Consider the following 24,012-nt stretch of genomic DNA (forward strand, 5'->3'; position numbering starts at 1 on the left):
TAATATAATATACTAAAACAGTACATGTCAAAAGTAAAAAAGATAGCAAGATAAATGTAACGTAAGTTAAAAAAAAAAAGTTCCGTAAACGTTATATACCTCTAGTTGCCATGCTCCTGACGACATCGCCAATATATTGTCGATATGTGTGGATTAATGCAAACTTACGGATCATTGAGGCGGTCCAAACGTGCAACTGTCTAGCAGAAACCTTTTGGCGAGATGAGGGATGCAACCTTGGTGAGCAAAGCTGGTGCGTGCGCAGCAGCAACGGGGACACGTCCAGCACCAAAGGATAAAATTCGTCAGCGTTCGGCGACCAACTCGCTCGCACTGGCGGAGGTTTGTGCACGAACGAACGACGTCTACTACACCACGGCAAGGTCGACATGGGAGATGAGAGGCGACAAGATAGCTAGAACCCTGGATGGAAGAGCTTACGGGCACTGCTGTACTACTTGCGCGGATCAGCACTGATGCGTGTAGTGGAACTAAGTGACCATCGGCGCTCAGAAATAGACAGGCTGATTAAAACAGGACAGTGAGTTGACTGCATGCACATCTTGCGAATACGTCTCTCATTTAAGGTGGGTTGGTCGCAGTGGCTTGGTTAGTGCATGGGGGCGGGACGTTTGGGTAAAGCCATGATGTCGGAGAAAGCCATGTGGCGAGAGAGCAGAAGTTAGTTAGAAAAGAGCTAGTTACAAAGAGAAAGAATGAGCAAGAGGGTAAATAGACAGAAAACGAAAAAAGAGACAGTGAAAGAAACAAGGAAAGAGATAACGAAAGAGAAAAATAACGAAAAATAAGAACGAGAAATAGCAATTCAAAGCGACAGAGAAAGTAACTGAAAAATAAAGTACAACATTTATACATGGAAGAAAGAAGGACGGCGAATGAAAGAAAACGAGGAGATGGATGGCGAGACAGAAAACTGGTAGCGTTGAGTATAAATGTAATATAATACGTATAACAAGAGGGATTTCTGGAGTGGAATGCTTCGCAGGGTAATGATCGCGATATGTGAATGTCCTCTACACTAGAGCGTATAACTGCGAACACATAATGTTATCTGCCACTGTGAGAGCGCGTCTCTCCGCTTCCTTTTTTTCTCTTTTTGTCCATGTGCGTGCGTGCGTGCGATAGGGCGTGCGTGAATGTGTGCGTGCGGGCGGACATGCGAGGGCGTGGGCAACTACAAGCCCACAGTTCCCACACGCACTACCGCCAGATCGACCGGCTTATGATGTATTTATATGGCTTATGGTGTGTTTTTTTTGCCATTTTCGCCACCTCAAGCGACTTGAAGAATAAATGGCATCACCATTTGGCTTCATTCCCAAATACAAGACCCAATCTGCCATCATTGTCGCCCATAGAGTAAAGGACGCGTGTCTTTATCCTGGGTTTAACCGTCATTGTTGGCAGCCACTAAGCAGTGACTAAGCGGTGACTGACTTAGCAGCACAGAGTGCAAGTTTCCAAGACCTTCGTTAATGGCCCGGGTGCCGTGGTAAGCGATTGTAAGACGTCTTCATGGCCGAGGTGGCTCCGCTAAGTCTCCCACATAGTGTGTGGCCAGCAGGATATCACGCGTGTTTAGCGGTAGGAAATCTCATAGGCAAACAGATTATGCACTCTACCACGTTTAACGGAACAATGACGGGGAACCGCGGTGTTCATTGGACGTTCAGGAAATTAGAAACGTTGCTTATAATATATGGACGAAAGCATAGCAATACAACAAACACTATACTAGTATAGCACTATTGTGCTATCAACAAATACGAGGCCTGGAATGACTGCACGACGAGATGCTGACTGACGACGTCATGTGATAATCTATCTGTCCGGTCCGTCTGTTCGTTCGTCTGTTCGTCCGTCCATCCACCCACCCGCCCGACCGCACACCCACCCATCCATCCATCCATCAATCAATTAATCAATCCATCCATCAATCAATCAATCCATCCATGCATCCATCCATCCGTCTGAGAGGGAGTTTAGTTAGATAAATACACTTGAAGACAAATAATTCACAGGATACCACATTATATATATTCACAGAATGACACAGAATATATCGTACCATAGTATCAAATGTATGAGAATGGGTTATTTTTCTTATAGTACGGTGACAATTAGAGATTAAGACTACCAGGTGATACAAAACAAATGCTGGTATGTAGGCAGGCAAGTCACCATCCTGTGAACACGTGCATACATTGTTAGGTACACTGCCACTATTATAGATAGCTTTGTTGCATCACCTTCTACTTAAAAACCCTAGACACTGCCACTATTATAGATAGCTTTGTTGCATCACCTTCTACTTAAAAACCCTAGACACTGCATTCGGATGCAATTACTATTAGTTATTAAAATAACACTGCATTCGGATGCAATTACTATTAGTTATTAAAATAACACTGCATTCGGATGCAAACACTATTGACTAAAATAAATACAACTAAAAAAACAAATCTACAAACTAAATATATATATACAATTATCAAGCCATCAAAAGAAGGCACATGTTATTACAATCATATTCAGAATTATTGCTATTTGCAAACTTGCATTTGTGCACTCAACACATTGCATCACATGAAATTGGTAGAATTTTTGTTGCATTTTTTATTTGCAAACGTGGAAAGGCATTTAAGACCTATCAATTGGTTTCATTGGTTCAGGTTTTTTGATCATGCTCCTCGCTTTCAGTTGTAGACGCCTCTCCGTATAGTGCGTTGTGAGCACCTACAAGGTATTGCCTCTGCTGAGCTTTCACTGCAAAATTTAGCAGCGTTAATTTTATATCGTTTACATACATACACATGTTGCTCGTTTTTGCTTTACAGCACGCGTACGCTTCGCAGCGCAAATACAATCAGGCATAACATGAAAGGTAACATACTGCGATGAGGATTACAACTTGGCTGTTAATCTTTGCAAATCGTAAAAAAAATTATTTACTTGAAAAAAATGCATGCGAAAAAATCACTGCAAGCGCACATACCTTTCTCCCGAGACATTTGCTTCTGCACTTCAGGCAGCAAGAAACTGTGCACCAGTTCGGCAACGAGATCCTCCCTTTCTAATAAAGACATCCTGCAGTAAAAAAATGTCATGCAAATAATAAGGTCAAGGTATAAAATATTTGATCACATCATATGTCACCTGTTGTTTAATGAAATTGTGTGATTTTCGACACAAAGGGAATGGGAAACAGATAAAGTTTTCTTTTCGATTACCTTTCCTCGACATCGTAAGCAACATCGTTGATGTGATGGGCCATCTTCTGAATGTCACTCCTAGCTTGTTGGTCGGCCGTATTTTCGACTGTCTGTAGTATGACGTCCTCTAGGTACGTGTCAACCGTGTCCTGGTGGACCTGCAATAACAGTACTAACACAGATTCAATACCCGCACATGCACACACGCATGCACGCACACACGCACGCATGCACACACGCAGGTGCGCACTCACACAGGCTCACGCACACACGCACGCACGCACAGACGCAAGCATGCACACACGTATGCACGCACGCACGCACGCACGCACACACAGGTGCGTCTGTGCATACACATCGCATGTACATACAGATTGAGGAGACGACCGAAATTGAGGGAAAAAAATATTCACACATGGAGCACACACGTCAATCAAGTTCAGTCCAGTATGAAATTTAATCTGAACTCGCACCTTTATGAGCTGTTTGAATATTTCGTCTTCCTCGCGTCTCCTCCTCTCTTCCACCTGCCTGCGACCAGACTCCTCAGCCTCCCTCATCCTTCTCTCTCTGCAAGGATTCATACATGATATATAATATCATGATATATCACCATATATGATATCTACGCTATACGGGAGACTTCGTAGTCTGCCAATTGCCACTGTTGGTTATCAGATTAAAATCAAACACTGCATGGCAGAAATGTACACTGCCCATGAAAGAATCCTTTAGTTACCTCGTGGTGCCACCTGTAGGCAACACAATCAACTAAAGGTAACTAAAGTATGCAGTAGTCCATTTTCCCCCAAAAAGGTATGCGACTGCTACCGTGAAATTATATACTTTGAATATACGTAAGTGCGTGCTACCCCGAGTTCTACTGCCCCTCAGAGCAGTTTCCTCCCGCGGTGAGGCGCGACAAGATTTCGATCTTACCTCTCGGCCAACATGGCGAGGGCGTGAATGCGTCGCTCTTCCTGCAAGCGAATCAACTCCTTGCTGAGGAAGTCCAGCATGCCAGCGATGGCACCGCCTTCCATCTCACTCAGCACTTCGTCTATGCGATACTCCTGTGAAGAGGTTAGCAGTGCATGTTAGTCGAGTGCGATGCGTGTGCGTTGTAGTCGAAGCCGATGGAATATTGTGATAATTCGCGTAAAAGGTGTGAAGATCGATCGGCTGCATCCGTCTTATGGTTTCTAAAGTCGGACGATATTGGCAAAAATTCTTAGGAATTCACACAGATTGCTAAGAGCTACTGTGAAGGTTCCTTTTTTTTACAGGGTTTTGAAGAACCCAGTGTGCCACATGTGCAATTCTTTTCCTTGTGTCTCACTCAACTTCCTAAAGACTGACATGATTTCTGTATAACATTTCTGGTATTACTTTAATTCCCATGCTTGCAAGCTGGTTTTTTTCTCTCGTGTTATCCTTTGGAACATACATGTGCTCACAGCACTTGTAAATGCCTAAAAAATACCTTGTTTTCGAGTAGCTTTATGTGCCTCTGCAGTGCCATGGTGGCCTGTCTGTCCAGCTTCTTCACCTGCTGTTCTGCCGTCTGCAGGGCGTGAGTGCTACGCAGCTCATCTATGAGCTCTGCCCGACGTCCCTTGCCCTCATACATCTAACAGGAGGAAGAAGCAAGAGACGCTACGTTAGTAACACACACGGGACGAGTTACACGCGTACACCCATCAGAAAATGCACGTTTTCCAGCTGGCAAGGGATGTTACATGTATGTTTTTATGTAACATGAGAAATTGCTTGGAAATATATATTTCACCATTCAAGCACATCTGCAAGATATTTGATACAATGCAGCCAGTTGACAGGTGCTGACATCTGGTGGTAAATAAAATATCACTGCTTAGCAGCTTCACGCAATATTGAGCTTGTGGAGTAAGAAGATATTAACAATGATAGCTGCCCTGACTGTGAATTAACATTTATATAATGATAATGCGAATGGCAACACTAGCCTAGTGCAAAAATCACGACACAAAGTAACTCACCGCCTTAGCAAACTGAGCTAATAAATACATGCATCACTACGAAAAAGAAATTCCACCAATCGCTGCATACCATGTTTTGGATTGCGCGACCTCGCACGACCCTCTGCAAAAGGATGACGGCCAACTCTCGCTGTTCTTCTTCCTCACATGGAATAGACACTGTGGGAGTGGGAGGTCGTGGCACTGGCTTCTCAATCTTTTGCAGGTAGCGTGGAGCGGACTTCACTGGAGTCGGTGCCTGCTGCTCCTGCATACAACCGTGTGCTTAGCCAATGTGCAGTAACCACGATTATTTTTTTAATTAGAACAAGGACTTGAATATTAATAATGTTCGCATTGATAACGAAAGACCATCAGTCAGTTATACGTCAACTGTCCTTAGTAGACCGATGGCTAACTTATAGAATTACGTTCAGCAAACTATTAGAGAACAAACAAATTTCCATTTTAATGCACTCCTTCCCCTGGATGCAATGTGTGCAGAGTGTCTTAGATGCAATGCATGCAACCTGTCTTGCATAAAGACAATAGTAATAGTGACTGGGGTGAGAGATGCATCCCAATCCTTCCCTTTAAAAATCTGAATGCTAGCCATTCAGCAATGCTGCACATCTTTACATTATTACACTACAATACCTCAGATAAATGTAAGGTAGATCATGTAAATATAGAATGTATGCTCGATTAGCTCTAGCCGTGAATGAATTTCTAATGTAATACAATTAGCTTCGAAAACGGAATTCATCGGCCGAGTCTGCACCTACCTTCTTGATGGCGGCATACACCTCATCGAGTTCCTTCTCCCGTCGAAACGCTCGCTTAACGAACCCGTCTTTATCGGTGAATTTCGGCTTTGGAGGTGTGATGGAAGGTTCGAGCACGTTATCAGGCAGGAATGCTTCCAGCTCCAACAGACCTAGCACGTGAAAACGTAGAAAACATACGCACGTACAAAAAAAATGTAGAAAATGTAGTAGATGATGTACATAATATGATGTAAATAGTTCGATGGACGTAGGAGGATGTAGAAGTATGATGTACGTACAAAACGTAGAAATATAGAAACGTGGAAACGTAGAAAATAGGGATTTGTTCTTGTCTCTGCTAGCTATGAACTATCTATGACCTCCAATTTTTTAAGGAAAGCGTCACATGGATTCATTTGTTTGTTGGTTTTTTTAACATGCCAATCACTGCACTATTCGTTGCATGGATAACTTGTTTCTATTATAATAATAATGAATATATGATATATATGACAGAGTAATAATAAATGATGATAGAAAAATAGAAATAATGATCTTCCTCACTTACACATAAAAAGACAATTAAGAAAAATCATTTCTAAAGTCCTGCATTTGATCGTAAATATTTTTTTCATGCAATACCTAGTCAGTGATTGATAAATACAATCATCATACCTGAGTAGGAGTCTAGGTATTTGCTTTTCACTCTGTACTGGTCTGCATTCACATCCTGGAACACACCATTACGGCAAATGGGCGCGTAGGTCTGTGATCCATGATTCGAATAGTCTTGCACAATGTCCCTTTTAAGTGGCCGCCCAAGCACCTGCTTCCGTTTCTCTAGGAGCTTACGCATTGCTGCAATACACGTGTTCCATTCATGCTATAATTATCAGATGAATAACAGAAATATGGGTGCTTCCTGGCACAATACTGATCCTTTTTTTAGTTGAATGCATAATTTGATTCCTCGCCATCACATCTATTTCTCGGCAAAGTTAAAACTAAATATATTGAAGAAACCTTAAATAAAAAAGCAATTTCCAACCACTGTAACAAAAAACCTCTGTCAAACATTTATGGCTGTGAACAATACAATATCATATAAATCTAGGTGATTGCAGTTATAATCTATATAGTGACTCGATTTCCAACCATTGTTACTGTAACTTACTTTAGCCTATATTTATGAATGGTTTACAAATTCCTGAGTATGTCATCCTGTATCGTGCCCTATATGAATCTGACCTTACCTTTCACATGTTCAGCTTGTATATGTTTGAGCTTTTCTTCTTTCACATTTTGCTTCTTTGACCACATCTTATCCAATCGCTTTTTGTTCAGTTGCAAGTTTTGCTTCTCTCTGTCCTTGAGCAATCTCTTCAAAGTCGTTAACCTGGCCTCTTGAATCCTAAAAGTATTATAGAACACATATGTATAAGACTTATCGATGTACTCGCCACGTTAACGTGTAAAACTTTGCGATCTGATTCTCATACTAGCCAAAAGTTTGCTGCTCGCGTACAATTTGAACAAATCAATTTCAATCAATTTCAATTCAATTCAGGTTTTTGTGAAACCTGAATTGAATTGAACTTGAACTTTGAATTGTTACTTTGATAAATAAATAAATGAATATAAGCTGAACACGCCTGTATATTTCAGTTTCCCTGAATGCCCATTCCTCTCTCTCCATCTCTTCCATCATGTGCTGTCTTTTATGTAGCTGTGTCGGGTCACTGATGGGTGGCAACGTGGCCTCCCACGCTCGCTTGGCCCGCGCTCTCTCTATCATCTCCACCTCTGCTAGTCCCGCTGGTAGTCCATGCCCTGTATGCAGATAAAAGACTGATGAACTAAAAGGGTTCCAGTCTTAAAGAAGTTCGGCAGAGCGGTGGTGCCAATCTAACATCTCCTGCTTAGCTCCCAATGCTGTTGTTGCTGCTGCTGCTGCTGTTACTGCTGCTGCTGCTGCTGCTGCTACTGTTGCTGCTGCTGCTGCTACTGTTGCTGCTGCTGCTACTACTGCTGCTACTGCTGCTGCTGCTGCTGCTACTGCTGCTGCTGCAATTCGTGCTATATTGCTGATATTGTAGCCGAACCTAAAAATATCTGAGCCCTATTACCACAGTGAACTTCACTTTCACACATAGGAAGTTAGAAAGGGTTTACACACCTGAAGAGCACAGGCAGGTGTTGCTGACAATCAGAAGCTAGTAGTAGCATTCAAACAGACCATGTAAGATCAGCAAAAAACTGTCATTTGCTCACATGACTGGCTGAGCAGTTCGCATACACTCGCAGTCTTCATGCATTAACTCGATATATACATGGCTCAAGAGTGACTTCTTACCCCATGCCAGTGTGCTGAGCGTAAGGATCTCAGGATTCGAGCCTGGCTGGATGTGATAGCCAGGGCTGTAAGGATAGGTTTGAGTCTCGCTGTCTCTGTAGTCTGTCTGTACATACACAGTTCTTGTTTTGCTATCCGAGTGCTGGGGCTCTTCTGGTTGTTGCTGAAGCAACATGCCATCTCCCCTGTCATTGACAGACAAAGAACCATGAGTCATCCATACTATATGATAATAAATAATTAAAGCAATTTTTAAAAAATTACTGAAAATGCATAATAGATGTCTATTATTAATTCTCTAATTACATTTATTTAATTTCTTTAAAAAATATTAATCTGCTCTCTCTCTTTCGCTATCTCTCTCTCTCTCTCTCTCTCTCTCTCTCTCTCTCTCTCTCTCTATATAGTATATATCTTATAATATATAGTATATATATATATATATAATAAGAGTTTTTGCAGAAATTTTGCAGAATAATTATTAGCCTGAGTCTTCAAATTAAATATGAATTTAATGATTCAATGTACTGTAAAACCAACCTGCCAGTTTGATCAAGAACAACTCCTGCTGGTGTCTGCTGGATAAAGGGAATCAAAGGCCTGCAAGATAAACACGTTTTTTTACCATTATAAATTCTAACAAAAAGGCCTATACTTCGGAATATGCAATCAAACACTTTAATGATTATATGCATGATACACGATCCCAAAACAGCAGTAGAGTATTATATATATATATAGATATTATATACCTTCTGAAGAATTTGTAACGCTCGCTACCAGTGATGTGCTGTTCACTGCTTCCCATCTGTTCGTTAGTTCCTCTCCAGTCCCGCATGATCCACGGCGGAACAGGGTCAGTAGAGTCCAGCTCCACGGAGAAGCGTGGGTGGTGACGCAGCTCACTGAACATCGTGCCATACTTGGGGAGTCGTTTCTAGAAGCAGGATTCTTATATGAAACTACACAGAGGTATACTATATGCACTACACTTGCTACATTCTATACTAAGTCTTATACGTACTACACAATACAATCTACCCAAGTCTACCAAACGTGAAGCCAACGGTCAAGATTTTTTTAAATATTTTCCATTATATTCTTTTATGGTAATTATTATGTTTCTGATATTGTGTACGGCAGAATTTATTCGACTTACCACTCGTTCCAGAGAGGTTTGCGCTTTGGTTGATGAACGAGCGTGGTCCCTCTCACTTGACGTAGTATACAGAGGATCTTTAATACAACAAGTATAAACAAATGAGAGCTCTGCGGTTGAATTTCTCCTCAGAAAACCAACATTACAAATACGACAAATATTGATTGCTATTCAGTGAGACATTGCACACTACCACACGATTAATGCAAATTGTGTTATTCTTTAACATTATAAAAACAAGCATAGAATACGTAGACAATATATTTTATAACATATAATAGACATCTCCAACTGTCTGAACAAGAAAAATGGGTATATAGATATGTATAATGAAATTCCATAATCATGCCATTGCCATACATTAGCATTATAACAGCATGATTGTGTCGACACTGATCTGCACTAGCCATGCTTTGCTGACCTGAACATCTCAGCTCATAAGTTTAAAAATGTAGCAGCTAAGCAACAAAATCTCACTATCTCCATAGCACCTCACATGCAAGTTTGTGTTGAATGGAAAGTGCAAAGAAAGGCATTAGTTTAAAACCTTCCTGAAGACGTTTGTGATAAACTCTGGCCAAGAAACGAAACATGTGTCAGTGAATGACCCAAGCTAAAATGGTTATAATAGTCATACAGAATACATAGCCATGCTGCTTTGCATTATCATGCTATAGAACATACCAGGAAATAACATGCTGCAATCTACTTAGTTAATTACCAGAGCAATACATACAGGGTGATGCCTTATGCATTACATGAACATTTTAAACTAGGAACTACCTAGTAGTGAAGTTGCACTTACAATTTTGCACGTGTGTAGGAAACATTATTTACAGGTGCTATATAGTTGACTATATTTCTATTTTTATTAAGTGGTGTTCAGTGACTGTAGGTGATAAAGAATTAAACTACAGAGGCATACATGTATGTGGTCTCTGAACCTGGCATCTGTTTGACTTTTTCTTCGACAACATGATAACCTTGCATGAGAAGAATTCATCACATTCTCACCCTTATAGAGATTTAGCTATTCCAGGAACACGAACCTAGACTTCTTCCATCAGTACCTTGAATGCAACTCGAAAACAGTTCTAACTATGTTTATAGTACTATATGCTGCTATAGTAGTATGGGAATGATTTTACATGTTTATGCAACAAAAATCACAGGAAAATGCTTGAGGACAAGGGAGAAATTGTAGGTATAAGCCAGGCAGATTATACAATAGGGTATATATATGGAGAGACATGGAATATGAGTGTGGAAGGCCAGTGATGGTGCAGCAATTATTGCAATAGGATATCCACGGAACGATACACGATTATCGAAAATTCAAGTCTTCAGTTGGCACACAAGTGTGAAGTTATTGCGTAAAAATACAAAGTTACTGCATTATCTACCCCTTATTTCACTCTACCATAAAGCCCTGTTAGATCTGGCACTGTAGGAAATTTATGTGGCATGGATAAAACGTGGAGGTGGTCTAATTCTAATTAAGGTTGTGTGCATGATCTGAACACACTACCTCAGACTCAGTACCTGCCAGGTTTTTACACCTTGAGAAAATTCATTGCCCTGGCCAAAATGTGGGCATGCTAACCAGTGACAAGGAACTGGAACTGTGCGCAATCGTAGTTTGGGATCCCGGCTCTCATTGTCACAAATGTTCTAAACTTATCTGCCAATTGCCAGCAAGCGCTGCAATTTTCCCCTAAAATTGTCCCCTACAGCGTTATTCTAATCGGTAATCCTAGTCAGGCTAGTGCACAGAGAATAGTAGCTCTAGAACTTAGAAGTAGAAGTAGAACTCCCTTCGGTGTCGCTCCGCGCACAAGTGCCTGTCGCAGAGCGAAGGGCTATTATACAGTGCTAAGGACAAGACTGATTCGGTGCCAATGGCACTGGCACTGCCACTCATTCATGATTCATTGGCATTGTCATAGCCATAGCCGGCATAGACTTAACCTACACTGCACTGGCACTGCCACTGCATAGTCGCAGACTGTGCAGTGACACTCGTCACTCTGTCTCCGTCACTCGCACTGCGGATTGGCGGATTGCGAAAGTGCAATGCTCACCGTATAAATAATCATGAGTTCGTGAAGCTTGTACATGAGACTTCCTTAACGTTAGTGTTTTGGTGTTTGATGCCATCGTTTAAATGACTCACAGTGACTAACAATACATTTAGTTGCAACGCATCGAATACTGTACATAAAATGCGGAGAGAAGTGCAGAGATTTTATGTTGCCATGTCAACCATTTTCGCGAGATCACTTGTCTTAGTATCCCGACACCTAGTGGTGATCTTTAGAACCCACAGACCTGAGACCTGCCACAAGTGAAGTGTAACTAAATTAGTAAATATTTAATTCACTGTACTTTTCCAACATAAACGTTAAATCTAAAGTAATTAGTTAAAGTAGTAACTAGTGTAGGGTATAAGCATTTCTTTACGCATTTCTTGCACTTCATTTCTATGTATTTCTTGGGATAAATAATTCTAGTTCTGCGTGCATGCCGCTCGACTACCTCGGCTCATGCAGAGTCTGGCCCGTACTCCGTAGGGTCTATGACAGTCTCCCTGACCTCTGTTTGACCTGGCTCGTTTAGCTATTTCTGACTAACCCTAACCCTAACCATATCAGATAGTTACCAGGGTTAGGGTTGGTCAGAAATAGCTAAACGAGCCAGGCCAAACAGAGATCAGGGAGATATAGGCCTTATCTGCCAGTCGGTGCTCACCACGATTACGGATTAGACTACTACTACTACTAGTACTACTAGGTCATTAGTCAATCATTGGTGAAATTGAAAAGCCGTATATTTAGATTATGGCCGTGGCTACGCGACCGATTCCGGACGAGGAGCCGCTAGGCTACGCGTCCGGACATCCAACTCACACAGTAATCTTGCGACACGTACACGCATGAATTGCGAAAACGGGACGCTGCTGCTATTGCCGAGTGTGTGTGTGTGTGTGGTGTGTGTGTGTGCGTGCGTGCGTGCGTGCGTGCTGCGTGCGTGCGTCGCGTGCGTGGCGTGCGTGCGTGCGTGCGTGCGTGCGTCGTGCGTGCGTGCGTGCGTGCGTGCGTGCGTGCGTGTGCGTGTGTGTGTGTGCGTGTGTGTGGTTGAGAGCGAGATGATAGAGCTAGAAGTGTGTGTGTGTGTGTGTGTGTGTGTGTGAGAGGAGAGAGAGAGAGAGAGCTGTGCGTGTGTGAGAGAGAGAGCGAGAGATATTGGGACGGATGAAAAGGATAGACGGCAGAGTGCATATATTATTACGGCTTATACCGTTTTACTAATTAGGAGGCGTTCACAGACTTTAATGTCTTTATTCGTGTGATAGGTAATCAAGGGAGGCTTAACCTAACGCCTAACCATTAACGTATATTGTATATTTTTCGGGCAATCAGCAGACGGGTCCCGTGCCAATCATGCGGTAAGTCGAGTCAACGGCGATCACTGTGTGAGTGGATGTTACGGATGCGTAGCGCTGAGGGCGGCGACCGGTGCGGACGCGTAGTCACTAGCATTTAAATTATTTGCTTCAAATTATAGCAACATTCCACAGCAGCACTACAGCTACATTAATTCAATAGTTTTAATGCGGATATGTTTAAATAGACTTTTTCACGACTAAAAGACTGCTTACGATTGAAATTAGCAGTGGATTTGCTGTTCGGCACTTGCTCAATCGTTCCTCACCGACTCTGAGTCCCTACCTACTAGTTTTGCTGTTGCCAGTTTGAACTCTCAGCCTTAATTTTTGAAATGTGGCTAAACTAAGCCGGTCTAAAGTTTTCTAGGATTGGGCCCCGGCATTGTTGATGTTGGAACATCTCCAAATCTCATATTCATTTAAATCTATATTATTATATATAAATTATTAAAAAATCAACCGTTACAATATAATTCAATTATGCATCATAATATGTCATTTACTGTCGACAGTAAAATGCATGCGAGATGTCGCGAAGATTGCTCAAATGCCGGTTACACAGCGTGAATTTAATAATGAGCATTTACAAACCAACTATTAAAGGCATAATAGGTCCATTGATTATGGAATTTTAACGAATACTAGAGTAACTGGCACCTTGTGTAGTTAATAAGTATTAGTTACCTTATAGCCAAACGCGTATTAGTTTCTCCAATATCACTGCTAGTTACTAAGAAATGTCGAATTGAAATCCGTAAATCTGGTAATCTGGCGCCAACGCTAAATTGCTTGCCAAGCAATATAGCCTCGATTTCGGTTCGGTGACGTCACATGTTGCTACGGGTGTTTAGCAGAGAATTGTTTGTCCCGGGATGCTTATAACGACTAATGAGCTAGTAGAATGTATCTCTGCATGGGTGTATTCTCGGTATTGAGGCACAAGTAAATAACCGTGGGTACTAATGAACGGGTACCCACATGTCTTCAATTTCGAACACAGGTGTATTCGTTTGACCAATATACGTAAATGCGCGTAGTGCCGTCTGCTTTTCATGTTTAGTCTGTGGCCGTGGTTAGTCCGCGATCCCTCACATAGTGTTGGCCCCAAACACAGCCTACTTCATTATCACGAGCGCCCGTGATTCGTATTTACGTTAATTACAATCAGAGCTAGCGTAGGGCCTACTGTTACGTATACAGTTACGGCACTGTACTATCGCTAGCGTGCCAGCTGAGCGGCAGCGTGCCAGCAGCAAGAGCTTGCAATAGCTGGTATTGCAACGGTAATAGCTGGAGATGATCTCCCAGTGCGCAGAGATACTGCATATGAACGTAATATACACGGACGCTCGGGATAAGGTAAAATGACAAGGTAAGGATATAACGTTTTATCTGGGCTGTCCGTCTTCTATAGTTCGTAGGTGTCAGTTTTCGTTCGTGTGTTCTGCACCATTTACGTGTTTCCCATTTTATAGTGTAATAAACCACCACAATTAACCCACCACAATTAAGACCACAATCAACCCAATCCACAATTAAGACCACAATTAAGGATCGAAATCACTGATGATATAGCATTGCGTACGGCAGAGTATATGCGTGCGAAAATGTCCGGTGCACTATAAATCTGTATCACACCCGCTTTGCGGCAGCTTTTTGAAAGTGTGGCCAACCGATTTTTGGACTGTGGATTTCAATTCGACATTTCTTAGTAACTAGCAGTGATATTGGACAAACTAATACGCGTTCGGCTATAAGGTAATGTACTTATTAACTACACAAGAGGCCAGTTACTCTAGCATTCGTTAAAATTGCATAATCAATGGACCTATTATGCCTTTAAGCCAGACTAATAGCAGCTGCAACAGGAATTGGTGATGAATAAAAGTGACTATGTCTGTGAATATCTGATTTAAGTCTGTCAAGAAGTTCAACTGTTGTGGAAATTAATTTCATTTTGCATATTTTCTGTTACTTTCAGCAAAAGATGTTGGCTAGAATGTCATTATCCCACTTACGCCGGTTGGTAGCGACATGTGGCAGGCGGAATATTGGTTTCACTGCGATAGCAGCACAGAAAACTGCCAAGCTTGATCCTATTCAGCAATTGTTTGTCGACAAAATACATGAATACGACACAAAAAGCAAGTAAGTCTGTCTTAAATTATGTTCTTTTAAAATGTTTATAGTTTTACTTATTACTATTACTGATCTTTAGCATCTACTAATATTAGTACTCAGTACTGCTAGCAAAAGTCGCCAATCAACTAAAATATACAACACGTTTCCATCCCCCATAAGTAAGAGTTTGAGCACTAGCAGTTCCAGTACAGCTATTACATCTGGTCATTTCAATGTGGACAAATGTAAAAATTTTTTTACATTATGCAGTACGTTATGGTAATGTAATCGGTAATTGTTTGCTCTAGGACTGCAGGTGGAGGGCTAGTCGACCCTTCTCCAGAAATCGGGAAGGAAATGCACGATGAACAGGAGAAAATTAAGAGGCAGTACTCTGATGGCAAAGAAGTGAACCTATCTGATTTCCCCTCTTTTCAATTCACAGGTATAATACGTAATAGAAGCATACAATGTAAGGAGTATAATAGGTATAATAGTATACAGTAGTCAGTTAAGTTGTGGCTGTAGCTTGGGCATTTTGAGTTTGGGCAGCAAAGCAGTTTTTTTTGCAAAATTTACATGTGTATGATTTATTGAAATAAATATTTGTTAGACTTATCAGGTTGTTCAATGCACGAAGTAAATGTTGCGATTTCTTCTCTGACAATTAGATCAACTATTTCTGAAAGTTTCTATGGCAACTGGGCAGGTGACAAGTTGATTATAATAGATTGTCTCAATGTGACAATGCAGTAAAAATAGTTCATGACATATCTCTATATGTATATCGCCAAAAAATTTAAAAATTGCAATGGCGAAATTAAAGTAGACATTAGTAAAACAATGATGAGACGTGATATAAGCTAATGTTTGGTATACTTTATAACACTTCAATTTCATTTCCAGAGCCATCTGTGGATCCTATAAACATGGATGGGAAGAAGTGAGACCAATAAACAACTAGGACAAATTTCCTGAACTTGTACTTGATACAAGTTCGTCTATAGCATCAGTAGCATCTATACAACTGAAATAATTTATACATAGCGAGTTTAATTTCTCTTTATGAATAGTCGTGTTTGTTAATTGTTACAGTTACTTAATTAAAATGGATAGTTTCATTGTTAGCTCAAGTATTACTGTTATTTCTTCAAATTTTAAAATTTGACTTTCAAATTTATTTATTATTTACAATGTGGCACTCAGTTGAAGCAACTAACACATTCAACTGTTTGATAATGTGAATCATAACCTTATGCACAATTTGTATTTTGCACACCATAGAGTTACAATTAGTTAGACCAGTCATTTTATGGTGCATTGACATGGGGAGTTTTTGTTTAGAATTGATTTACATGGGACTTTTCGTGGTAATTATACATAAAACCTATTTAAATAAAAAGTGGATAGGTTTCTCGTCACAAATTTATTTCACTCCAAATATTGGATAATGTAAAAGTAATTGCATTTATCACAGATTACATATATGAATCACAGCAAGGTAGTGAAAGTAAACGTCAATGACAATAAGACCTAACATCTATATTAATTTTGTAATATTTGTAAAATAGTACTAAAAAATTGCTATCACAGTTGCATTCATGGATTATGTGGTATAAACTGGCAGCTAAAGTTTCCATGTAGGCCAGCCAGTTTTCAGTTGCCAGTTTACATAAATATCAGCAGGAGTCAGTATTTGTCATTATACGCTCCTGATATCAGACAGCATGCATGCACGAGCTTTCCTAATAACCTACTGGCATTATCTGTGCTGTGCCTTCACATACTGAATAGTGCAGCCAATGAGCCATGAACATGTAATAAATAGCCAGCAGTGCAAACCAATACTATAAAAGTATATTGAGATATTAATAATTTAACATAGTGACTTCTAACTGCAATGGTATCAAATTTAGGCTGAGAGGGTCTATGTCTCCCTGGGTACTGCCGGAACGTACCCTGGTAACTATCTAATATGCCGAGTATAAGTATAGTATAATATCTCCTAACGAGTCTAGGGAGTCGCCTATGCCTACTCCCTAACCCTAACCCTAACCATATCAGATAGTTACCAGGCCCTGAGGGTACGTTCCGGTATACCGGATCGTACCCAGGGTACGTTCTGGCAGTACCCAGGGAGACATAGACCCTCTCAGCCAAATTTAGGTGGTCAGCAATAGGGTTTCTCTGATGTTTTTAATGACAAGTTTTACATATTTGTGTATATTAAGAGCAGATGGTGTGATGACTTGCGCTATACCAAATACACACACACATGGAAATACACATTGACATTAGCAACACTTTTACACACAATATCACAACAAACTCATTAAATACAATAAAGGTACCACAGCTTAAACAAAGGGCAATCCCCCTGTATAAGACTTACATATCTAATCAGAATAAAAATCTATAGAAAGATATGTACCCGTGTACGGCTAATGATTAGTTTACTCCTTTGTTTCTCTGCAATATCTGCTATGTTTCTTAGCAAGATTATCGACAAGCTTGAGCTCTATCTCTACACCTTGATGTAACTCTTCCTTACTGATTGCCACTCCTTCAACTTCACCACTTGTTACAATAATGACTTGTCGTTTCCTTGTCTCCAAGACGTTCCCGACTACAACCTATCACATGAAACACAGGAAGCGGTTTTAGAAAAAAAAATCTAAAAGATTTTCATGCGGCATATTTGCCTACAACGTTCTTAGTGTAATTCAACTATTAATAATACATGGTTAGAGGTTAACACTCGTATAACAGCAGAATATCATGAATAATGTGTTACATACATTATGCTGATATTTATCAAGGGCACCCTCTGACTTCTGCAGCAACAGCTCTTTGTTGGTTTCCAGCTGAAAGATGCATATGAAATATGCAGTGACATATAAAAGCAACGTCAGAACAATGAGTTGCAGTGCCAATCAAAGAAGTGTGAGCAAAGAACCACGGCATCAACCATTAATACCACAAGAAATATATTTAATCAAGCAAAACAAGATAATATATCTAGTTACGGTACAATTGCTGACATTAAAATAAAAATTAAGATTTTAACAGCAATTTTGTACTATATAAAATGCTGTCTTTTAGATGCAGATGACATTTTGAATTGTTACACAACTCCACATCGCTGCGTTACACTAGCTTATAAAAGTTGACATTTACACGTGAAACTGCATAATTACAAGAAAACAAACCTTGAATGATACAATGAAGGCATCGGGTGCCCAGTCTTGCACCAGCAAGCCGATCATCTTAGGGACTGCCTGGAGGGTTACGGTGAGAGGTTTACCCGACGACTGGATTTTGTGCTCCGGCTATTAAATACAACGTAGAAAGAGAATTTATATTCCTAGACTATTCCGACTTCTGTGTGACTTCTTCAATTCCAACTATCACCATCTCTATTTGTATTGTACGTGTTTTTCATTCCAAATATATGGTTTTGATGCAAACCTTTACCTTTTCTGGGTACTAATACTAGGGACTCATGATAAGATTAATATCTTGTGATTAGAGATACCAATAGTGTAATTTACTGATTACTGGCAGCCGGGGAAGGATTGTCATATATGATTAAAACAACATTGGCTATTGCTTTTTTCACCCGAACCTTTCCCAAACATTCATCTTGCTTTAGAGGTTTTATATGGCATTTACGAATGGTTAAATGTGCCTACTAAAACATTACTAGAGTTAGTTACTGTATTCAATTGACTTTGTCTGCCAGTGTTAATCGAGCGACAGTATGTTGTAAACACCAAAACCTTTCTTCCTTATACTGTCTGTTCAACAAATGTCTGGCCTGAACTTGTTCGCAATATTTCAAAAAGATGACCGAGTTCTCGTGAAAATCCTTAGCAAAAACGTGAAACATGCTGAATACTACACGTGTTTGGTTGTTAGCCCTGCCAAAAACAAGTGATGTCCGTTTCATACGTACCAACTCGGTGGATGGAATGTAGAAGTCTGACACTGCTGAAGCCAGATACAGCATAGCATTTCTACCGATCACGTGCACAGCTTCGGCTGCGGCTCTCAGCAGAAACAGGTAATCAGTGACTGTCGTAAACTCCAACATCAGGAATCTCTTCTGGTTGCTGACATCCTGATATCGCAGAAGCACCGACAATAGCTTCGGAACTACATCGTCCTTCACTGCAATTAAAATTACAGGTTAACAACAGAGACCTTTTTTTCACCTCGCATTATAGGTACCAAAAAAACAATCTTTAAACTAGTTATTGCTTTATATTCCTAAATTCAACACAATAATGCCCTGCCATGACATGCCAACATTGCATTTTAAAGTTGACAGGTAATAGAACTTCAACAAAATATAAAAACGAATGCATATAGCTAACCTATGTTTAAATTTAGGTCTAATAATATAAATAAGAATTAAAGCGCAAACCTGAGACGTGCGACCTTTCATCGTTGACAGCGAGGTGTTCTAAGAACTGTGAGCAGTTGAAATGACGATAGTATGGAAGCAATGCTTCCTTCCTATGCAAAAATATCACAGCATAACCTGCCTCCAAAAAATACCTGTTAAGAATGAAGTTAAGAATATCTACATGAATAATTCTTTTCCTAGAAATACCCTAGCTCCTTCTTCCTTCAACAATATGCATTGCTCTGCTAGGATCATATCAGTAGTAGATAATAGGGAAGATAATAGTTCCCTATTATCTACTACCGATCATATCTCCTGGATCATATGCATCGCCATTGCTAAATGTATTCACAAAATGTCCAATATGAACAAAGGTTAAGAAGTCTCATTACTCCTTAACAACTGATTAATCAAGGATACTCTGCTGATGCTGCCCCTCTTGATCCAGTGCTGAAGTTATCAATGAAGCGTACAGCCCGATGCTCCAAAGGCACTGTCGTACCACCAGACTGAAAAGAAAAAGAAATGCCACGACATGATAATGGTTCATAATCTCATAACTCCTGCTGCCTGCCTCTACAATCATCTCCATGGGATTTCTAGGCCGAAATTTTCAAAAAAGATCCTAAGTTGCGCCAACCAATAGAACGGATGCACGCAATCGGTGTATTGAACCAATTCTAATCATGTAGGCATTTGTTCAAAGGCGGCATCATTAATTTTCCCTCAGTCAAAAAATGCCCATATGTTAAGTGTATTGTTATGCCGTATAAGTTGTGGACATTATATTTTTTTGCTTTCACAATTGTTATTATATACTTTGAACCAAAATAGATTTAATTTTATTTTCATATGTTCAAGTTAAAACTGCCCCAAAACCCCCCAAAATCCAGAAAGCATTGACAAAATTGGCAAAACCCTCCTTAAAAAGTTTTTAGAAATTTCTCCCAATTTCTGACACTTTAGCAACAATTAAGTAGGGAATTACCTTTGGCTAAGACACACTTTCTTCGCCTTGTTTAGTTAATGTGCCCAACACAGACGAGTTGCCATTAAATACATGAGTATTAAATTAAACACCACTAAACATTGTCCTTTCGACGCTGAATGACGCAAAAAAGTTGGGTACAGTCTTTAAGCCCCCGTGGGGCACACGTGAGTTTATTTTACTCAATTAAAAAGATACCCGCAACGGAGGGTCAAATTTACTCCCAACGAAAAATCCGCCGCACACGTGAGTAAAAATCACGGGGAACTCCGCCGCAGTCAACGTAAGTAAAAATGAACTCATCGCTCATGTTTACCTTGTGTTAAAATAACCTCACGTGTGCGGCCAAGGCATTAGAGTTAGGGTGTAAAGTTAATTCCATTTTGGCCTGGGGGCCCCGCAATGTCCATCTGCGTGGTTTGGTGTTCTTTGGGGGCCATGGTGCGAAACCATGGGGATAAACTCGAATCGCCAAATGCAGTGCCCGAGTTACAGTGTTGTTAACATTCCCTCTGGCCAGGGTAGGGGGGCAAACCCTTCCCCTGGCCCCACCGGCTACGATAGCTTAATATTATACTTCTTTTTTATACGCTCTTTGATTATTCATTGTAAAATGAAATACAATCAAGTAAAACGCCTTGAATAGGGGTCCCTAATGTTCCCCAGGGTACTGCCCGGAAAACGTACCCCCTGGGTACGGTCCCCGGTTAAGTAATAACCGCGGAAACTAATCCGCTGGTACACTACTACTAACTAGAATATGCCGCGACCCGTACCTCGCCCTATTTACCAACTAAACCGAAAAGTCTATGGGAAAGGTTCGCCTACGCCCTACTCCCCTAAACCCTAACACTAAACCCTTAACCCACAACTATTCAAGCTAGATAGTTACCAGGGGTTACGTTCCAGTTAATACTGTGAATCCGTACCCAGGGTACGTTCTGGCAGTACCCTGGGGGGACATAGGACCCCTATCCGAAGCAAATCAGTAACGCTGTTGAAAGGGTTCCCCTATGGTTCCCCCCGCCGGTTACTGCCCGGAACCGTTAACCCCTGGTACTTAATCTAATAGCCGAACCCGTAACCCTCAACCTTACTCCCACCTAACCGGAGTCCCTAGGGGACACGTTTCCGCCTACTCCCAAACCTTAACCTAACCCCTAATTCTTAACCCTAAATTCCTAACCTCTAACCCATACTAAATAGTGGACCGCAGGGTACGGTTTTTTCGGCAAGTAACCCTGGGGGGCCCCCCCAAGGATTAGAGAACATGGGTCCAATCCAACCAATGTTGGCCCTTATACTAACCCTAACCTACACCTATTATATTGATTATAAATATTATAATTTAATATTGATGTCAGAATGGAACCCATTGGGGGGTTTTTAAGTTGGGACCATTGTCCTCTATCCCTTGAAACCCCCCTTGGGCGGACATCTAGACCCTATAAAGCCATCAGTAACAGTGTATAATCAACTGTTTTTCCACTGGTTATATAATGGTAACAGGCAGTTGTCATTGCGATACTGGAAAACGACGGCTTTAACCGTAATGGACAACCCAGAAGTTTACGAGCCCCTTTCCTCTTTTTGAAGCCTGGCTGAAAAATTCTTGCCAGATTTCAAAGCAACTAAGAATTCCAGATTTTTGTGGCCTTTTTTTCCACTTCAAAAAATGCCCCTAGCAGTACATGGACGTGGGCCTTTCAAAAAATGGCAAAATGCCCCCACTTCAAGCCCCCATTCGCTTCTGTAACTAATAAATGATGCCTTGAGCACAGCGCAAAGCTCAAGTCCATGTGTACCTAATTTAACCGATATAACTTCAAAAAAATCCGCCCCCAAAAAGCCCCACCATGGGCCATCCCAAAAATCCACACAAAAAATTAATCCGGATAACACAGCGGTCCCCCAGAAGTTGTCTCAAAACCTGATAGTGATTAGTGGGATAGAGGTTTATAAAAAGCCTCCCTCCTACGGCTTTTGACAATCTTGTAGAACTGGTACCCAATCTTTTCCAAACGACACGTAAGTTCCCGCATTTCCTTAACGTTTAAGGTAGCCCGTCAGTGGAATATAAAATTAGCAATGACACGATTTGAACCCATCTATATATACAGAGGGCGTTTTAACAGGCAGCGTTGGTAAAACATGGGGCCCTTTCTGTTCCCCAAGTAAGACGCATCGTGGTAAGTTTTTACCGGTTTTGATATAATTTATACGAATTAAAAGTTCCGGAAGATTTTGCCTAATAGAGGCGTTGACTGTGATCAAACCTGAGTAAAATATTAACAGCTATGATATATTTTTGTTAACCCACAGGCTGCCAAAAAGTTGGTTAACTCTGCAGCAGAAGCCCCGCGCGGTTGGCCGTTGTTTTGAACCAGTGTCCAGTTGATTTTGCTGAGGGGTTCCGTTGTCCGTAACCCTACGCCCTACTTCCCTAACCCCCTAACCCCTAACCGGGTTAAACCCTTAACCCCCTAACCCCTAACCAAATAACCACCCTAACGCCCTAACCTCGACCAGTTGTTCCCCACTGACCCCGTGCCTAAATCAACAGCCTGCAAAAGTCCCATGGAGCCCCAACATTGTTGACAATCCTCCACATCATTATGTTCCTCATGGGCAGATAAACCACAACATTTCCGTCAAACCCGCTTTCAACATGGTTAATCGGGAAGGGTGGGTCTCCCTGCGAAACTCCCAAGCTTATCTTGGACCTTTTGTGGGACGATGGTGGTCCCAAAAAAGCCCATGGAAAGCTGGAAAAGCAGGTCGGAAACTGTGCTAATAATGGACCTTTTTCAAAAAGCTTTTGTGAACAAGGTAAACCCACAGCCTACTCCCCGGTTCACCCAAAAGTTTAAATTCACCCTATGGGATCCGTGGTAAAAACAACAACCCTGGATTAGTTCCAGTTCCCTGTCCCAGAAATCGAAATGCAGACAGTCCCGTCCCGTCCCGAATGGCGAGAGGATTGACCCTGTAAAATGGTTTAAGAATTCAGGATGTCCCCGCAAAAGGTTCAGTGCTTTGGACCCCTTGCCCCCCTGTTCCTGTTTTACCATAAATGACATCCCGGAGAATACACAAGCAACCGTTTCCGACCTTTTTTGCAGATGACACATTGCGATTCAAATATAAGCCCCTCTGAACTAAACCACAAAGATTTTCAAACAAGAATACTTGGCACGAATGGAACCTTTGGGACCAACTAGGCAAGTCTGGGAAGAACAAGTGGATGATCGAAAGTTTTCCAGCCCAAAAACAAATGTCTTGGTTCCCTGACCATCACCAGAAAAAACCCAACGCGAAACCTTTACCCATATGCTCTTTACGCGGACCAGTACCTTAGGAACGTGGCCCAACATTCAGCCCAAAGTAACCTGGGGGTGTCCAACACTAAAACATCAATCTTCGATGGCACACCCACAATCAGCTTTCAAATCTGTAGTAAAAGCCAAGAATGGAACCCCTATCATTCCTTGAGAAGGAAACCTAAAAACTATTTTCCCTTCCAATGGAAGTTAAATCACTT

At 41.1% G+C, this 24,012-nt stretch overlaps 3 protein-coding genes and 1 long non-coding RNA gene across 6 annotated transcripts in view; 1 reads left to right on the top strand and 3 right to left on the bottom strand.

The window, feature by feature from the left end:
- LOC106807262 overlaps nt 1–396 on the bottom strand; it is a 37,109-nt gene extending 36,713 nt beyond the window's left edge. The window contains exon 1 of the long non-coding RNA XR_001393645.1: nt 169–396. This is a non-coding gene — a long non-coding RNA (uncharacterized LOC106807262). The remainder of the gene's footprint in view (nt 1–168) is intronic.
- Nucleotides 397–2,035: 1,639 nt separating this feature from the next.
- LOC106807232 (protein MAATS1-like) lies at nt 2,036–11,719 on the bottom strand. 2 transcript variants are annotated; one of them, XM_014809523.1, is made up of 17 exons: nt 11,591–11,719; nt 10,435–10,492; nt 9,510–9,586; nt 9,103–9,287; nt 8,891–8,950; nt 8,351–8,535; nt 7,650–7,827; nt 7,251–7,408; nt 6,673–6,855; nt 6,016–6,167; nt 5,322–5,498; nt 4,717–4,863; nt 4,173–4,306; nt 3,707–3,803; nt 3,252–3,391; nt 3,017–3,108; nt 2,036–2,787 (listed from the first exon to the last, which is right to left on the bottom strand). In XM_014809523.1, the coding sequence occupies exons 1-17, from the start codon at nt 11,624–11,626 to the stop codon at nt 2,690–2,692; spliced, it is 2,157 nt and encodes a 718-aa protein (XP_014665009.1). In that variant the 5' UTR covers nt 11,627–11,719; the 3' UTR covers nt 2,036–2,689. The 2 variants fall into 2 exon arrangements, with proteins under 2 accessions (XP_014665009.1, XP_014665017.1); XM_014809531.1 differs by lacking the exon at nt 10,435–10,492.
- An 83-nt stretch (nt 11,720–11,802) lies between these two features.
- On the top strand, nt 11,803–16,202 carry LOC106807248 (ATP synthase-coupling factor 6, mitochondrial-like). 2 transcript variants are annotated; one of them, XM_014809542.1, is made up of 4 exons: nt 11,803–11,860; nt 14,936–15,102; nt 15,384–15,520; nt 15,982–16,202. In XM_014809542.1, exons 2-4 carry the CDS (start codon nt 14,942–14,944, stop codon nt 16,020–16,022), a joined length of 339 nt encoding a protein of 112 aa, XP_014665028.1. In that variant the 5' UTR covers nt 11,803–11,860; nt 14,936–14,941; the 3' UTR covers nt 16,023–16,202. The 2 variants fall into 2 exon arrangements, with proteins under 2 accessions (XP_014665028.1, XP_014665035.1); XM_014809549.1 differs by having other exon boundaries at nt 11,822–11,872.
- A 956-nt stretch (nt 16,203–17,158) lies between these two features.
- On the bottom strand, nt 17,159–22,513 carry LOC106806880 (phosphopantothenate--cysteine ligase-like). Its single transcript, XM_014809022.1, has 7 exons — nt 22,450–22,513; nt 19,904–20,036; nt 19,502–19,635; nt 19,031–19,245; nt 18,285–18,404; nt 17,874–17,939; nt 17,159–17,708 (listed from the first exon to the last, which is right to left on the bottom strand). Exons 1-7 carry the CDS (start codon nt 22,511–22,513, stop codon nt 17,529–17,531), a joined length of 912 nt encoding a protein of 303 aa, XP_014664508.1. The 3' UTR covers nt 17,159–17,528.
- Nucleotides 22,514–24,012: the final 1,499 nt, after the last annotated feature.

Source organism: Priapulus caudatus, unplaced genomic scaffold (assembly GCF_000485595.1).
Source record: "Priapulus caudatus unplaced genomic scaffold, Priapulus_caudatus-5.0.1 Scaffold10, whole genome shotgun sequence".
Classification (NCBI taxonomy): domain Eukaryota; kingdom Metazoa; phylum Priapulida; class Priapulimorpha; order Priapulimorphida; family Priapulidae; genus Priapulus; species Priapulus caudatus.

Bases quoted from the DNA above. Each gene is read 5' to 3' on its own strand.
- LOC106806880 (XM_014809022.1), bottom strand. From the start codon at position 22,513: ATGCGGGAACTTACGTGTCGTTTGGAAAAGATTGGGTACCAGTTCTAC. The intron at 17,940-18,284 runs GTTTGTTTTCTT...TGCATCTTTCAG, and splicing joins CCTTCATTGTATCATTCAAG to CTGGAAACCAACAAAGAGCT. The intron at 17,709-17,873 runs GTATGTAACACA...TTCATGTGATAG, and splicing joins TTGATAAATATCAGCATAAT to GTTGTAGTCGGGAACGTCTT.
- LOC106807248 (XM_014809542.1), top strand. From the start codon at position 14,942: ATGTTGGCTAGAATGTCATTATCCCACTTACGCCGGTTGGTAGCGACA. The intron at 15,103-15,383 runs GTAAGTCTGTCT...TGTTTGCTCTAG, and splicing joins GAATACGACACAAAAAGCAA to GACTGCAGGTGGAGGGCTAG. The intron at 15,521-15,981 runs GTATAATACGTA...TTTCATTTCCAG, and splicing joins CCCCTCTTTTCAATTCACAG to AGCCATCTGTGGATCCTATA.
- LOC106807232 (XM_014809523.1), bottom strand. From the start codon at position 11,626: ATGTACAAGCTTCACGAACTCATGATTATTTATACG. The intron at 7,828-8,350 runs GTAAGAAGTCAC...ATCTGCATACAG, and splicing joins GCTCAGCACACTGGCATGGG to GGCATGGACTACCAGCGGGA. The intron at 6,168-6,672 runs GTATGATGATTG...TTCACGTGCTAG, and splicing joins ATACCTAGACTCCTACTCAG to GTCTGTTGGAGCTGGAAGCA.